This window comes from Saccopteryx bilineata, chromosome 11 (assembly GCF_036850765.1).
Source record: "Saccopteryx bilineata isolate mSacBil1 chromosome 11, mSacBil1_pri_phased_curated, whole genome shotgun sequence".
Taxonomy (NCBI): domain Eukaryota; kingdom Metazoa; phylum Chordata; class Mammalia; order Chiroptera; family Emballonuridae; genus Saccopteryx; species Saccopteryx bilineata.
Window position 1 is genome coordinate 59330038 of NC_089500.1, and position 18050 is coordinate 59348087.

The following is an 18050-nucleotide window of genomic DNA, read 5'->3' on the forward strand; positions in this document are numbered from 1 at the left end:
CAGCCACTGTTTTTAAAGTACTATTTAAAATTAATCTAATGATACAGTCTTCTTTTTTTAATTAAGAATTTTTGAAAAAAATCACAAACTATTTTTTTATTTACTTTTTAAGAACCTACAATTTAAAAACAATGAACAAGAGGAAGATAGTCACTTTCCATTTAAGAATTCTTAATATGTAGCGCTTGAATCGCATATCACTTAAATGACATGTGCATAGGATTAAAGTAACTTAGAATGCTAAGGAAGCTCACATATATATATATTCCTGGGGTGGGTGTGAGGATTAGAAATGGAGGACAATGGTTTACGCACCTGATACAAGGCCACACAGAACAGAAACAGCACCATGTAGATGATTTTGTACATCACAATTTTACCCTCGAAGCTGACGAAGAAGAACATCCCTCCACAGACGTAGATCCAGTACTTGATGAACATGGCCACCACCAAATTGCCCAGTACTTTCATGATGTCCTGGTCATCATCTTCTTCTACTTCCTCCTCCTCTTCTTTCTTACTCTCTTGCTTCTCTGTCTTTTCTTCTTCTTCTTCTTCCTCCTCCTCCTCTTCAGCTTCTCCTTCCACTTGTATATCTTGTTCATCATCTTCAAAACAAAAGACCGTGCCATTAATACCTTGCTGGTCCCCATGTCCAAATCCACACTTTGACAAGGGTCATGTGTGGACCATGGAAGCATATATTTTATGTGTTACTGTATATGATTTGAATGATTTTAGACTGTTCTGGTAAACAAGGCAGCATTTATAACTAATCATAGTCAATTTTTAGAACCTCCCTGAGTTACATTTTCAAGGAGATATAGTTGATAATATTTTAATTACTCTTTTCATATAACACTTATTTTATTTTCAAGATCCACAATAGCTTTAAGTATAACAGGTTCTAGAAAAATAAACAGGCACTAATGAACACAAACCAAAACTACTATTTCAATTTTGAACTCTGGTGACTGTCCCAGTGGCACCTCAGAGGCATCATTTCACTTCTCGGAGGCCTATTCCTTCTTCCCTTCAGTGGGAATCACTTTTGTGAGGATCAAGTGATACAATATTTTTCAAAAGCTCCTTTTTTTAAATTTTATTTATTTATTTTTTACAGAGACAGAGAGTGAGTCAGAGAGAGGGATAGACAGGGACAGACAGACAGGAACGGAGAGAGATGAGAAGCATCAATCATTAGTTTTTCATTGCACGTTGCAACACCTTAGTTGTTCATTGATTGCTTTCTCATATGTGCCTTGACCGTGGCCTTCAGCAGACTGAGTAACCCCTTGCTGGAGCCAGCGACCTTGGGTTCAAGCTAGTGGGCGTTTTGCTCAAACCAGATGAGCCTGAGCTCAAGCTGGAGACCTCGGGGTCTTGAACCTGGGTCTTCCACATTCCAGTCCAACGCTCTATCCACTGTGCCACCGCCTGGTCAGGCTCAAAAGCTCCTTGTAAGCTCTCATGTGTACGCTAAACCTTATGCACTCTAACACTGCTATTTATCACTCCAGGTTAATGTCAGCATCCTTCTGTTCTGGAACACAGTGGCTTTTCCTTTGTACTTGAGGGGCTCTTTCTTTGTAATTGTGCTGAGCACAAGATATCTCCCGTCACACACTGTACACACCAATTTACCTTTTTCTTCAGTTTCCTGAGTTTCTATTTTGACTTCAGATAAAAAAGCTTCCTTTTCCCGAAGGGCTTTCTGCTCTGTGAGGTGCTGCCTTAGCAGGAGCCAGAAAGTAATGGTGAAAAGTATCTGCAAGCAGAGAATTAGCACAACAAGAATGAAGCCACTGTTTTAAGTGTAAGTCCATTTCAACAAATACAACATGTTCTCTCCATTTCAGTGGGAGCCGGCTCGGTAAACCTTTGTATTTGAAACAGAATCAGCGCCCGCTTGATTTCAATGGGCTTTCTCAATCCCCTTTCCCGAGGACGCTAGTGTGCATGCTCAGTTGCAGGGTCACATTTGGCACCGTGCAAGGCCCGGGTAAGATGCACTAGACCAGGGGTCCCCAAACTATGGCCCGTGGGCCACATGCGGCCCCCTGAGGCCATTTATCCGGCCCCCGCTGCACTTTCGGAAGGGTACCTCTTTCATTGGTGGTCAATGAAAGGAGCACATTGACCATCTCATTAGCCAAAAGCAGGCCCATAGTTCCCATTGAAATACTGGTCAATTTGTTGATTTAAATTTACTTGTTTTTTTATTTTAAATATTGTATTTGTTTCCGTTTTGTTTTTTTACTTTAAAATAAGATATGTGCAGTGTGCATAGGGATTTGTTCATAGTTTTTTTTATAGTCCGGCCCTCTAATGGTCTGAGGGACAGTGAACTGGCCCCCTGTGTAAAAAGTTTGGGGACCCCTGCACCAGACAGTCTACATTACTTTCATATTGTCCAAAAATCAGTTACGGCAATTGTCCTCATGGAGTTAGCCCTTGATTTCCTGTCCTGACTGTGACATCAGCACAATTGTAACAGGAAGACATACTTCTATAATACTCATTGACTCCACAATTTCCTTATTTTGAAGAATTCTGCAGACAGGAAAAACAGCATTTCATCCTAGAAAATATCCTTCATATTCTCAATTATCTCTCAAAATCAAAGAGAGAATTATTTTATGACATGTACATTACTATTTGTAAATTAATGCGTTTTTTTAGGTCTAAGAGAGAAAAACTTATGATTTGCCAGCTTTGTTCTTCAGAAAATAGAGAGCCTGATAATTTACATGCATACAATTTGCCCATTTAAAGTGTACAGCTCTATGGTTTTTAGCATATTTATAGAGTTGTACAACCATCACTGCGGTCAATTTTAGAATATTTTCATCACTCTCAAAAGAAGCACCATAGTAGTCACCCCTTCTTCTTCCCACCTACCACTAGTGGTAAAATGTCTTCTTCTTAGTTTGTGTTTTTTTTAAAGTGAGAGGAGGGGAGATAGAGAGACAGACTCATGCACACACCCAGACTGGGATCCACCCAGCAATCCCCTGCTTGAATCAACCAAACTATCCTCAGCTTCCGGGCCAATGCTCGAGCCACTGGCTGTGAGAGGGGAAGAGAGAGTGAAGGGGGAGACGGAGGAGAAGAGAAGCAGATGGTCGCTTCTCATCTGTGGCCTGACCAAGGATCAAACCCAGGACGTCTGCATGATGGAGTGATGCTCTATCCACTGAGCAAACCGGCCAGGGAGGGCCTACTTTCGGTCTTCTATAGATTGCCTAATCTGAACTTTTTATATAAATGGAATTATGTATGTATTCTTTTGTAAGTAGCTTTTCCTACTTCATAATGTTTTTAAAGTTTAGCCATGTTGTAACATGAGCTGGTACTTCATTCCATTTTATTATAAAATAATATTCAAGTGTATGAAAGCAACATTTTATTTATCTATTAATCAGTTGATGAACATTTAAGTTGTTACTATTTTGGGGGGACTATTATGAATAACACTGCTATGAGGATTCAAGGATTCAAGGACAAGTTTTTTTGTTTTAGGTTTTGTTTTTTTAGATTACATACTCTCAATTTTACTAAGAAAATGTGGTTTGACATTACTTTTGGCCAAATTATCTATAAAGATAAAATATCTTTATATCTAATCCAACACTAATAACCTATCTGCCCATACACATGCCTAACATACTTCAGTTAGCATTAACTGATTAAATTATCAACTATGCGTACTGAGTAGCAGCCTTTGTGATTCAAGACCTACCCATTTAAAGGAATAGCTTTGTAATTTTTTAAAAAAAATATTGGCTCTGGATGGTGGCTCAGTGGATAGAGCATTGGCCCAGTATATGGATGTCCCAGGTTCAATTCCTGATCAGGGCACACAGGAGAAATAACCATCTGCTTCTTTCCCTCTTCTGCTCCTAAGGCCAGTGAATTATTGGTTCGAGCATGGCCATGGGCACTGAGAATAGCTCCCTCAGAGTGCAATAGCCTCAGGCACTAAAAATAGCTTGGTACTCAAGCACTGGCCCCAGACAGGGTTGCCAAGTGGATCCCAGTCAGGGTGCATGTGGGTGTCTGCCTCACTATCTCCTCTCCTCTCACCTAAAAAATATTATTGAATTTATTGGGGTGACATTGGTCAAGTACAATTTTTTATGTGAACATAAATTTTCAGTTCTCTTGGTTACATACCTAGGAATGAAAAGCTGGGTCACATGGTAACTCTGTGTTACACTTTGAGGAACTGCCACATTATTTTCTAAAGTGGTTGCATCATTTTACATTTCCACTAGCAGTATATGAAGGTTCCAATTTCTCTACCTCCTCATTAACACCTGTTACTGTCTATTTTTAACTCTAGCTATCTTCGTGGGTGGGATGTGGTAACTCATTCTGGTTCATAGGATTTTAATAAATACTTGCCAAAGAAATGAAAAAATAGGCAAACGAGTGGGTCATTTTTCCCTTTGAATAAGTACCCACTTAACCAACCATAACATCCACTTATTAGTTACCTTCAACATAAACCAGTGCCAATTAGTCCTGGTAAACATGCTTAACACCCAGTGAAATCAAGAACTGGCATGCCTATACTCTTGAAAATTTGGAATTAGACTTTTAGAGGTCACAATAAATTAAACTATAGCTGCAAGTTGGGAAAGAAATTGGTTTCTCGAATGCATATGCATGACAGCCTAGGAACAGCTTGGGGCAGATGGGACATCTTTCCTGGGAAGGAGAGTTGAAAGCGAGGCTTTGAAGGCAGTGGTTGGTGGGCTTTGGTGGAGCCAGGAGCGAGAGAATGCTGTGCAGTGGCTGAGTTTGGCTCTACCAGAGGCGTCCAGACCTTTGAGCACCCAGGCCATATTCTTTCTTTCTCTCATTTTCTCTCACAGTAACCCATCCAGTACTCTGCTACCAGTGTGTGTTCAATAATGTCTTTGGCCAATGTTACTGTGATGGAGATTTTATGATCTTAGAGTTGTACTATTATCAATGACAGAGCCTTGCACTTTTTTCTTTCTTTTTTGAGCTCCTGGGTACATTAAAATGTAAATGCAGACCTTAGTCTCTTGAGAATAACCTTTTTTTACGCGTAATATATTTATTTTTCCAAAAATGTCTCCTTCCTCCAAAGAACTTTAATTTTCGGTTAGACAGGGAGATAATTCAACTAGTTAGATGACATGCCATTAATGAGAAGTCTGACCAATATTTTGAGCTGGGTTGTAATGGCTCAGATCACACTATATTATAGTAGGAAGTTAGATAATTAACAAAAAAGGAGGGAACAAATGGAACAACCACCTGGGGATGGCATCAGTCAGCTGTATTAACAGGGGAAAAAATGGCAAGGAAAATTCCTTTTACCAAGTGCATTTGCAGTAGAAGCCAAAATGGTGACTATCAAATGGGGAGGGGAAAACCTAGGAAAATCTGGGAAAGAGATCTGATAGGGTAAGGGCACAAGCCCCCAGGAAATCCAGGAAGGAAACTGGATAGCGGGAAGGCACAGGAAAAGCTTGGGAAAAGCCAGGGAAGATACTGGGTAGTTTGAAAGAAAGCCTGTTCCTTCCCAAACCCCAGCAAACACATGGAAACAAGATGAAGAACCCAGTGCACCCTCCTTGGAGCGTGACCATGCCCTTCATTCTCACAGGCTTGTACTGTCTGCCTTCTTTTCTCATGAACTCTAAGGGTCCCCAACCAGGGGAGCAGCGGCCAGTGGCAGAGGGCTCTCCTTTTGCCTCTGTAACTTCCTTTTTGTGTGTGACAGAGACAGAGAAGGCAGAGAGAGGGAAAGATAGGGACAGACAGGAAGGGAAAGAGATCAGAAGCATCAATTCTTTGTTGTGGCATCTTAGTTGTTCATTGATTGCTTTCTCATACGTGCCTTGAATGGGGGGCTACAGCAGAGCGAGTGACCCCTTGCTCGAGCCAGCAACCTTGGGCTCAAGCTGGTGAGCCTTGCTCAAACCAGATGAGCCCGCACTCAAGCTGGTGACCTCGGAGTTTTGAACCTGGGTCCTCCCAGTCCCAGTCCAATGCTCTATCCACTGTGCCACTGCCTGGTCAGGCTGCAACTTCCTTTTCTGAGTTCACGCAGCTGCTAGCCTACAGTCTTCCCACTCTCTGCTTCTCCAAGAGTGTACTGACTCTAGTCACTTTTTGCTCTGATAAGTCTTGCCGCTATCACTAAACGGCTCCTTGATGAATGTCTCTGAAATTCTTTTCCCTTGACACTACTGAAGAACATATTTTCTCCCCTAACAAGAGGATGAGGGCCCTGGCCGGTTGGCTCAGCGGTAGAGCGTCGGCTTGGCATGCAGGAGTCCCAGGTTGGATTCCCGGCCAGGGCACACAGGAGAAGCGCCCATCTGCTTCTCCACCCCTCCCCCTCTCCTTCCTCTCTATCTCTCTCTTCCCCTCCTGCAGCCAAGGCTCCATTGGAGCAAAGATGGCCCGGGCACTGAGGACAGCTCTGTGGCCTCTGCCTCAGGTGCTAGAATGGCTCTGGATGCAACAGAGTGACGCCCCAGATGGGCAGAGCATCGCCCCTGGTGGGCGTGCCGGGTGGATCCCGGTCGGGCGCATGCGGGAGTCTGTCTGACTGCCTCCCCGTTTCCAACTTCGGAAAATGAAAAAAACAAAACAAAACAACAACAACAAAAAAACGAGGATGAGTTTTTAAATTTCTTTTATAAAAAGACTAACTTGGCAGTTGTGTGTGTGTGTAAAGGGAAAGATGGAAAGGGAAAGAATAAAAAGAATAGAGTGTCAGTTAAGGTGACTTCTGAGTGAGAGTATTATGTGGGCTTTTAGCAGAGAGTAAGGTTTGGGAGAAAAGGTGCAAGTAAGGTAGGTATGGGAGTTTTATGTGACTGAATAAATGAATGAATAAAGTTGTCTTGGTCCATGAACACAGGGGATTATGATCTAATTGTCATCAGCATTCACCTGTTAAGATTTCTTCCTTTATCCCAATAGTCTTTACCAAAAAGTCTGTTACAAGAACCAGTCTTCAGTATAGCCTGCTCAATATCTCATTTATGCCTGAATGCCTTAGTTATGGGCTACTTGGAACATGTAAAAAAGTTGGATTTCATGGGATGTAAGTAAATGTCTCTTTCAGAGAGCCGTTCTCTACCTAGAGAAAGGTTTCCAAGGCTCATTCATAATTACACGGGATTACCTTTCCTGTCCTAACACAGCCATCAGCACAAAGGGGAGATGGATTCCCAGTGTGCTACTCTGTTCACAAAGCAAAACACTGAGGCACCTAATCTTCTGAGGTAGAACTATTCAAATGGGACAAGAAAACAAATGGATAGTGAAAGGTTACAAACTTCCTAACTGCAGATAAAGGCAGAGTGTATGATCAATAGAAAAAAAAGCACATCATATTTGATTTTTGCCGTTAAAAACCATTTTAAGGATGTAATTGGAGAAGAACAATGTTTTCACTAATAATCAGTAAGTGCCTGTAGCAGCCATGCTTTCAGCCTGTTCTGCAAATTAATGTCAAAGTCTTCTAATTCTTTGATACATTTTACATTTTATTTTCCTATTGCCCCATCTAACTTCTACTATGTCATTGATTTTCAACCTTTTTCATATTATGGCACACATTAATTAATTACTAAAATTCCGTGGCACACGAAAAAAGGTAATTTTTGTTGACCTGACCAAAAAAAAAAAAAAAAAGGCATAATTTTGATTTACTCACATTGATGGCTATTGTTGTGTTGGCTGTTGCCATTTTCTTTTATTTGACAATATAAAGGTAAAGAGGTTAGTGACCCTGACTACATAGTCAGCTATTGCATGGTTTAAAAAATCTTGCACCACACCAGTGTGCCTGCCACGACACACCTGTTGAAAATTGCTGTTTTATACTATAATTTATACTAAAAATAATTTAGACTATCTTTTTTTTTCTTTGAGTGGAAAGCACTGTCACTTTAAAATAAAATCTAAAAGCACGATGTAATATTTGTTCAATTTGAAATTTCAGACACCTCAAAGCAATATAGATTATTTCTTATAGATTCACATCTATTCATTTTTGTAAAGCAGTCAATATTTGGTACCTGTTTTTATAAGTGTTTGCTTAGGCATGATTATTATAATTATTGTGGGTATAATGTTTTGTTTTCTTATTTTCCCATTCACTTACTTTTGAGGCAAGTTCTCCTGGCTCTTTCTTTTCTAAAAATCCCGGGACCTTTTTAATTTCCGGAAGTTCAAAACTCCATATATACTGTAATATCAGCAACAGATTTGCATAGACAACCATGAAAGGAGAGCTGATCATAGCGTATTTTCTTCTGTTGCGAATCATCCAAAGAGTGCACGACCAAATTAATAGCACAAAAGTCAACCAGCTGTGATAGGTGATGCTCCAAGCCTTGAGGGAGAAAGGAAGAGAACAAACAATGTTCAATACGATGTATGGCCCCCAACTCTGGTAAATTAAGCTATCCATAGAGAAAAATTTAATAATATAAGAGAGTTGTGCTGAAATCATGGGAAGAGATCCCAACCTGTGGCATGGGGAGAGAAGAGAAGAGAAAGACAAATTCTTCTGAAGAGAACCTGCTTTTCCACTTCCTGTGGGGAATCCAGTTAAAGGCAAGGGGGGGGGTGTCTTTGTTCCATGTCCTTTTCCCTCAAACCTCAAGGGTCTTCATTTTTACCCTACTTTGCAATATTAAAAGCAACTGTAAGGGCCTTCTCCCCTCTATTACCAAACTTGCTTGGAGTCAGCAGTTACTTAAGGGTGCCGAGTGTGGCTCGCAGCTGGGCTCAGAGACGGAAGCTGTGGGAATACCCAGGGTGAGCACACTCGGTGGGCTTCAGAGATCGATCACGCTTAGATGATTCAAAAAGATACACACGTTAGAAATTAGAAAATGTACACGAGGAAGTTGTGTGTTAGGCTTTTGTGCACCCCAAACAAGAAAGCCAAGTTAACTTAAAAACCAGCCTTAGCTTTTGTCCTGTAAGGCAGTGGTCTCCAACCTCCGGGGCCGCGGACCGGTACCAGTCCATAGGCCATTTGGTACCGGTCCACAGAGGAAGAATAAATAACTTACACTATTTCCGTTTTATTTATATTTAAGTCTGAATGATGTTTTATTTTTAAAGAATGACCAGATTTCCTCTGTTACATTCATCTAAGACTCACTCTTGACACTTGTCTCGGTCACATGATACATTTATCTGTCCCACCCTAAAAGGCCGGTCCGTGAAAATATTTTCTGATATAAAATGGGTCCGTGACCCAAAAAAGGGGTAGGACAAAAGAGCCCTCACAACATTTTGACAAATGATCCTCACACTAACCTTTTGAAAATTCAGAAATATATCTCAAAGGGCAGCTACCAGACAATCTGTAAAGCAGGCTCATAATATATATTAATAGTATGAACTTCAGGAAATCTGCATGTTTTATTATAACCTCTGATATAAAATTTTTGTGAAAAGACCTTTAAAAACACCTTCTAGATATATTTTAGGCTAACTATAATCAAAAATATTCCTGAAATATCATTATTATCAGGAATTAGTTATAAAGTCTAAAATATTTTACAAGTTTGTTTTGCTTCTGGAAAATAGGTAAATATCAAGACAAAGAAAGTCATCATGAACAAAGGACTATTTCCTCTTAGCAATTTACAAATTTGTCCTAAAGCACAGCTAGCTTTTTAAGTGACAAATTATTTAAAATTGTTGGTTAAAACACATAGATATAAACTGAAAATTAAATGTTTTTATTAAAATTAAGTTAGTACCTGACCAGGCGGTGGCGCAGTGGATAGAGCATCGGACTGGGATGTGGAGGACCCAGGTTCGAGATCCCCGAGATTGCCAGCTTGAGCTCGGGCTCATCTGGTTTGAGCAAAGCTCACCAGCTTGGACCCAAGGTCACTGGCTTGAGCAAGGGGTTACTCGGTCTGCTGTAGCCCCATGGTCAAGGCATATATGAGAAAGCAACAATGGACAACTAAGGTGTCGCAACAAAAAACTGATGATTGATGCTTCTCATCTCTCTCCGCGTTCCTGTCTGTCTGTCCCTATCTATCCCTCTCTCTGACTCTCTCTGTCTCTGTTAAAAAAATAAATAAATAATTAAGTTAGTGACTGATAACTATGATCAAGTCTGAATTGTTTTCATAAAGATTTTATTTCTTGGAAGTAGTGTTTATCAAAGTTTAGGTAACATTTAATATATATATATATATATATATATATATATATATATATATATATATATCTACATTAAATAATGAATTTAATGCATTTATCCCAGTATGAAAGGCAGATATGACTCCCATGTTTGTGTGTGTGTGACCCAGGAAAATAAGCTCCACAGATATAATTCCCCTGCATGCTGTTCTTGTTTGGGAAGGCGAGAGTGGAAGAGGGAGAAAGGTAAGTGATGAGGATTCTTTACAAACATCCTTCCCCGCTATTGGTTAAGTTACACATGGGAGATGGGAAGTAGCCTCTGCATTATGCTGCTTCCTGTGTTCAGGGTCTGGATTTCCTGAGCATCCAATATTCTGTACTTTGTATTTAAGCAGAAATACACGTATTGTTCTAACAGACACAGCTCCTTGGGCCTCCTCTTCCTGTCTGTGATTCAGTCTGCCGCCCTGGGCGCTTCCTGGAAGGCAGGCGCTTTTGAAACGTTAATACTGTGGCTCTTGCCTGACCTGTGGTGGCGCAGTGGGATAAAGTGTTGACCTGGGACGCTGAGGTCACCTGTTCGATACCCTGGGCTTGCCTGGTCAAGGCACATGTGGGGGTTGATGCTTCCTGCTCCTCCCCTTTCTCTCTCTCTCCTCTCTGAAAATTGAATAAATAAAATCTTTAAAAAAAAATACTGTGGCTCTACTAAAACAACAGAAGTCACATCAGATAAGGGCACGTCTTTAATACGGGCGTGTCTTTCCTGAAGGATATGTCTCTTGTGTTGTTTCCATAATAGATTTTTTTTTTTATAAAACGTGTATTCAAAAAATGTTAAAGCCCTATTTACTTACAAAAAGGGACCAGACTTAACTGGCTTATTTTTAGAAAGAGAGGGGTGAAAGTGTGTATACCCTTTTGAGTTAAGAATCAGATTTGTAAGTTTCATTTATATGTTTGATAGTTTAGAATGAAAAATTTGGGGTAGAGATTGATATATAGAAAACATTAAAAAGTATCCCAAAGAGCCCATAATTAATGTTATTTAGAGAACAGAGTTTGCAGTTGCCAGAAGAGCCACGTTTAAGTTGGTGGGGTTTTCTGTCCCCCAAACCTCTCTCAGATATGTCAGTGTCCTCACCAGAGCCGAAGTTTGGAAGGAACCTGAGTGCCAAGGAAACTGTGTAGGTATTTTCCTCCTCGAGTTATAGAATATTTTCATTTTTATCCTTAAAGATGTCCATGAGATTTCACCACTGACCACAGAATTCGGAAAAGACTTGCGTTAAAGAAGAGTTAGGTCTCTTGAAAATAAATTAGATTTCTCACGAAGGTTTATTTTTAAGAAAGGTAGAAATTAGACTTTCTGTTATCATCCGTGTACAGGCCAGAGATGCAGGACGTACCCACAGGTGAAGAGAAACATGTACCAGCCGAGTGCTCACAGCGGGAAAGGCACTTGGGAACTCTGGTGGCTTGATGTTCATACTGGTAAAAATTTATTGCAGCTAAGATACAAAACAGTCTCACTCAAATCTAAGATACCATGTGAATCCAATTCTCACTTTCTGAAAGAAATATAAGCAATCTGTGTTCATCTTGAACACCTTCAGTATCACTTAGAAAAACTACCCAATACGTCCTTTTAAAATGCCAAAATAGGGGACAAGTGTGACTTGATAGGCTAATTTGGGAGAAATGTATTAAAATTTAAAAGGAGGCTGAGTAGAAGAGGACATGATCTTGAAATCAGTAATATAAAAATCCCATGAAAAATTATATATAAGCAAATATTCTCTGCCAAGACGTTGGGCAGATTAAGGCATCTCTGTTGTCCCCGGGAGGGTGGAGGGGCTCCCAGCCAGCGGGCCACATGGGGTCGCTGCTCCAGCGAGCACTCAGGCCTCCGTACCTACCATCATAGAAATGAGGGCGCAGATGTAACTCTGTTTCATAATAAACTGGAACACGGAGACCATGGCGTGAACTTTCACACTTGTTTTCTCCTCGCAGATCTGTCCCTCTTCAAATTCATCTTTCTCATCCTCTTCTTCCTCTTTCTTTTCTAGATAGACAAATATTTTATATAACTATTAATGCAAGTATATACATTTTATTTAAATGTCCCAAGCAATGCAGCTTATGTATGGTTTTAGCATGGTCTTTTTTTTTTTTTTTTTTAAGACTTTGGAGATTATTCCAATTAACGAAGCCCTTAGCATTCAAACGGATTCATTACGTTCTGCTGGCTGAGTGTGATGTGAGCGGCACTCAGAAATCACAGGAGAAAGGTTCAGATGAGAGAGAGTGGAGGGACGCCTCTCAGCTGGCCGTCAGTGAGCCACCTTCTGCTGTGCATGGCCTGCTCAACTCTCTTTCGACCCGTGGGTGGGACCATGCTGGACTTTTAAAGAACGGAATACTTGAGAAGGGATGGAATACTGCCAAGATGGAGTTAGAAAAGACTAAGGCTTTCATTTGGAGTCCTTTCTCTCCTTCTCTCACTCTGGGCAAAGCCAGCTGCCAAACTGTAACTGCCCTATGGGGGGGGGGGCAGGTGGCAAGGAGCCGATGTCTCTGGTCAGCAGTCAGCAAAGGCTAAGGCCGGTCAATATCCATGTGAATAGCCATGGAAGCAGACCCCGGTCCCTGGATGGGACCAAGGACTTGGCTAGCAGCTGGACTTTAACCTCAGGAGAGACCCTGAGCCAGAGAACGTCAGCCTAGTTACAGAGGATTCCTTATTCACAAAAGCTGTGACATTAAACGTTTTAAACCCCTAAGTTTGTTACTCAGTAATAGATAAGTCATACAAAGAGTATACGGGGTACAGGCACAGAGAAGATGCAGAAAGCCAGGAAAACAGCCAGCCAAGCATCCACTGTGCCAGAGCAAACACGGTGGCCCACAGTTTGCTTCCAGGTCGTACTGAAGCAGAAAAGCAGAGAGAAGTGGAGTCCGCATGGCGCAGACCAGGGTCAGGAAAGCGCTGATGTGGGTGGGAAGGGTTCTCTTCCAGCTCCCCCGCAGCTGTCAGGAGAGCCACTCTGATTCTACGGATGAAGTAATGAGTGACACACTTAAGTAAAATGTCCTGTCTTTCTTTCTTAAATTGAATCGGCTATATAAAAAGGGGTTATATCCCAATTAGGGAGTTGCTTCACACCATGAAGAGGAAGCATACATACATCACCGAAACCCAGTGCCTGAGAAGGCTGAGAAGTGGGCCTCTAATGGAGGCTGCAATGTTTCTTCCTGCAGAAGCCCCTGGCTGCCCACCCCTCCAGTGTGGGGTGGGATGAGCCCAGGGTGTGCTGGGAGGGCCACGGAGACAGCAACAAAGGAACTAAATTGGATGGGTTTTATAATTACTGGCATGCTACTTCTCTAGCAATAACATTTTTTTTTTTTTTGGATATAGAGATTTGAATAAAAAAAATAACCAACTTTTGTTTTACTTTTGAAAGTTCAATTTATGATTTTAGTATGTGTGGGTTTTTGCCTTGTCAGCAAGTCAAAAATTCTCTTCATTTCTTTTCACGTTAAGTAATGTGGAAATAGAAGGCTATTTGGCTGTGACCGGAACTTCTCAAACATTAGAAGTCACAAATGCTGGTTCTTGGGCCTGCCTTTGTGATTCTAATGCCGCAGGTCTGAAGACCACGCTTCAGAAAGTAGTGTGTTTCCCGACACATTAAGTAAGTGAAGACCTGGGTTGCAAACTGAAACATGCATGTAGAAAGGAGAAATGGGCCAGTAATCAGCAGAGTTTGGTGCTCTCCAGAGATTGAAGATGCTTCTTGGGGCTGGGTGAGTGAGGAGGGCCAAGGTGGGGCGGGAGAACTGAACTGATCTGACCTGGCTGAGGAGCGTTGGCTAATGTAACTAACCATTTGCTCTGCGCAGTGGATGCAGGGTCAGAGGCAACTGCGGGGAAGCACAGATAAGGATTAAGCAGAACAGAGCATTAGAATAAGGCCGATAAAGAACGGTGAAAAAAAAAGTACAGAAGAGTCAGCTCAATGTACAGATAATACAGATTGGAGGGTTGCTGGCTGTTTACTAAGCATGGGAGAATTTATAAAAACTCAGTTTTAAGTCCATAAAAACAGAGAGAAAAACCCACTATAACTCTGTAGCCACTTTGCTGCTACCTGCAGGCATCCTGCTTTGCCTTCTCAGTAGTAAATGTAGCCGATTCCGTCGGTACAAGTTGGTGATGGGCGTGGCCTCTAGCAGGGCAGTGACAGCCCGGGTCTGGCCAACTGCTGCCTGGCAGAAACTAGGGACTGCTTTGCCAGACGCTTACTTCTTCAATGGATTCCAGAAATTTTCATTTCTGGGTTAGAGCTTCAGCTTTTAAAATATTGTTTACTAGTTGATTAAAAAAAAAAAAAAAAAAAAAAAAAAAAAAAAGGCCCCGGCCGGTTGGCTCAGCGGTAGAGCGTCGGCCTGGCGTGCGGGGGACCCGGGTTCGATTCCCGGCCAGGGCACACAGGAGAGGTGCCCATTTGCTTCTCCACCCCCCCTTCCTCTCTCTCTCTTCCCCTCCCGCAGCCAAGGCTCCATTGGAGCAAAGATGGCCCGGGTGCTGGGGATGGCTCCTTGGCCTCTGCCCCAGGCGCTAGAGTGGCTCTGGTTGCAGCAGAGCGACGCCCCGGAGGGGCAGAGCATCGCCCCCTGGTGGGCAGAGCATTGCCCCTGGTGGGCGTGCCGGGTGGATCCCGGTCTGGCGCATGCGGGAGTCTGTCTGACTGTCTCTCCCCGTTTTCAGCTTCAGAAAAATACAAAAAAAAAAAAAAAAAAAAAAAAAAAAAGATGCTCTGTAGGCCAGAAAAGCAAGTGTGTGAGAGTAAGACTTCTTCCCCCCCCAGGCCTCCTTTCTGCTTTCCTTCATCATAACAAACTGTGGGGAGAAAGGGGGGGGGGTGGCCTGGACACGTCTGGACCCTCTCTACTTTTTTAATAGACAAAAAGAACAATTGCTGAAAACATTCATCCATTAACCTGGAGAACTATTGATCATGATTTACATTCTCAAATTACGGAAAGACTCAAACATACATACATATACACAAGTTGACATCCTAAAATCATTTTTTACCTTCTGTTTTTCAAAGTTTGCCCTGCTTACGCCTCTTCAGTAAACAAGGATAGAACACACCTAGCCATAGGTTGGGCTAGAATACAGGGAGAACGGAAGGAAATGAGCTTAATTATACCGACCATGGAAGACAACACTTGTTAGAAGAAGGGAAAAAAATCCCAAATCCAGTGAACAATTATAAAAAGACAGTGATGCCAGGCTGAGGCTGTGCCGGGGAGAGACCAATGCCTGGTAGGCCCGCGCCCTGCAGGGCTTGGCCCCTCACCTGTGGAGTCGTCCGAGGGTTCCCACCTGTACTGCGGGGTGGAATACAGCTCGGCTTTGGCGGGGCCGTTTTCCATGGGAAGACTGGGGTGGATGGTGTGGTAATCCACAGGATTGCCATTGACGGTCACCAGCAGGCTCTGTGAGGGAGTGAGGGGCAAAGGCACACCTGTGACCAAGGAGCTGCCATTTTTGATATGGACATCCCGCCTCTTTTCCTTACGCTAAGGCATAGCTCAACAGTGAATTGCTGATTGACAGTTGAAACAACTTACTTAACTATCCACTTTCATGAGATGAAATCACGTCTCTTTCCTCTTCAAACTTATCCTCCACAGAGAGATCGCAATACCATGTGAATCTGACCCTATCCCCCCTCTGCTGAGGCACCCCCTGCTCTCAGCATGCAGTGAGAGCTCTGGGAAAGGCAGGCAGGCAGGCAGGGGCGTGGTGACTTGGTCTGGTCCTCCAGTCTCATGGCTGTCCCCCTCCCAGCCAGTCCTCTAGCTATAAGGAACTCCAGACCTTTCCTGGGCCCTGCCCAGGGGCATCCTGCCCCACCCCTCCCAGTCCTGTGCACAACCCAAGGGGCTTTGCACAGGCTAACAGCACGGGCCTCAGCTTAGATGGCTCCCCCTCTGGCATCTCTGCCTGATGCTTCCAATTTATCTCCTTTACTGCAGCATGTTGTATGCTTAGTACACTTTCTTTTTCTCCCCTCCTCTATTTCTTTGGCTTTACAAATTTAAAGATATACATATAAACATATACATATACGTCTGTGTGTCCACAGACAAGTAAGAGTTCCTATTTAAACTATGTAACAGGTATATCTACAGAGCAAAATGCTTTTAAGAAACCATCCAACATGGCTTTTTAAAAGTTTAAATTCATTTTGTATTATACTCGAGCTCATATGAGCCAGTGTTTTAATAACAATAAACCAGATATAATATTTATAAAATGATTATTCAAAACCTTATAGATATTTTATAGATCACTCAAATATAAGCAAAGGAGCCAATTCCACTTATGTCATTTCTACATCTCTAGTGCACGCACAAATAATAATGCTAAGGATATACTAACATCAGATGGTTTGTAGTCATCTTGGGTCATGGATAAAAGCTGCAAAAAGCAATGCAGGACAGCATGTTAATATATAAGCCGAAAGCACTGTAATGTTTATACACATCTATACGATAATCATATCCATGCTGTTAAACTAAATCAATGTCAGTCTGTTAAAACAGCCATGCAAAATATACAGGAACAAATATTCAGTTGGAATGTTGCTATTTATTATAACCATTTTCCAGCTTCTGATGTTAACTTTTCATTAGAACAGCAAATAAGCCTCAATAAACTACGTCATTACAAAAGTTAATTATATTTTCCAAGTGTTCTAATAGTTTAAACTGCTTGATTTTCTATTCCTAGAACCATCTGAGACAGCTGCAGGATTCTCAGTGTTCACTTTTCAAGAAACAGAAGTTTCATAATGAAGAACTATTAGTTTGTTGTGTGATTTGAGTTTTAAGATTTTCATGCTGTCGCCTGGCCTGTGGTGGCACAGTAGGTAAAGTGTTGACCTGGAAATGCTGAGGTTGCCGGTTCGAAACCCTGGGCTTGCCTGGTCAAGGCACATATGGGAGTTGATGCTTCCAGCTCCTCCCCCCTTCTCTCTCTCTGTCTCTCCTCTCTCTCTCTCTCTCTCTCTCTCTCCTTCTCCTCTCTCAAATGAATAAATAAAAAAAAAGATTTTCATGCTGTCTACAACAAAATAATTATCATATGACTATTTTTTAACTATATGAGTGCCATAGGGTTAGGGCTTGCCCTGAATAATAAGCATTTGCTGTGACAATGCCCTGAGGCTCCCCAGGCCTTTTAAGTCAGGATTCATTTACATTGTAACAAATCACTGGGAGTCCCAAAGTGTTTTTATTTATGTGGGTCTTATTGATCAATATCTGCCACATTAGAAATTAAAATTGAGGCATTTAAGAATATGTATCTATTAGTTAATTAAAAATGAAATAGCTATTATATGTTAACATAAATTTTATTCAAATAGCTATATATTTTTTAAAAAAGCAGTGAAAAGAGTAGCATTGTTTTATGCTTTTGTGTATCTTTATAGTGTCTGATTTAAAAGAAGGCAGCTAGATTCTCATATCTGTTTCTGCAGTCAATCTGTTGTGATATGTAGTTTTGGTCGAAGTGTCTGAAGAAAATCTGGTTCATGGAGACATGCAGTTGGAAAAGAAAGAAGTATTTCAATCATCTATCCAGATAATCGTGGATAGTTTTCTTTGCTACTAGACCAAACTCGTCAAGTAGTAGGAACTTGAAGGTTAATTGAAATGTGAAATTTGAAACCAGATCAACAACCTTAGCAGTTTGTTTCATCACAGCCCACTGATATGCGGGCACACCTGGGAGATATCGCGTGTTTGGTTCCAGACCACATCAATAAAGCGAGTATTGACATAAAGCA

At 41.7% G+C, this 18050-nt stretch overlaps 1 protein-coding gene across 2 annotated transcripts in view; it reads right to left on the reverse strand.

Annotated features, from left to right (window-relative positions):
• The window catches only part of PIEZO2 (piezo type mechanosensitive ion channel component 2), a 490804-nt gene that overhangs the window by 124562 nt on the left and 348192 nt on the right, over positions 1-18050 (reverse strand). For both annotated transcript variants that reach the window (XM_066247149.1, XM_066247150.1), the window contains exons 10-15: positions 16640-16678; positions 15552-15690; positions 12096-12244; positions 8162-8392; positions 1645-1768; positions 316-608 (exon numbers count right to left, since the gene is read on the reverse strand). In XM_066247149.1, coding sequence (XP_066103246.1) covers positions 316-608; positions 1645-1768; positions 8162-8392; positions 12096-12244; positions 15552-15690; positions 16640-16678 — 975 coding nt within the window. The remainder of the gene's footprint in view (positions 1-315; positions 609-1644; positions 1769-8161; positions 8393-12095; positions 12245-15551; positions 15691-16639; positions 16679-18050) is intronic.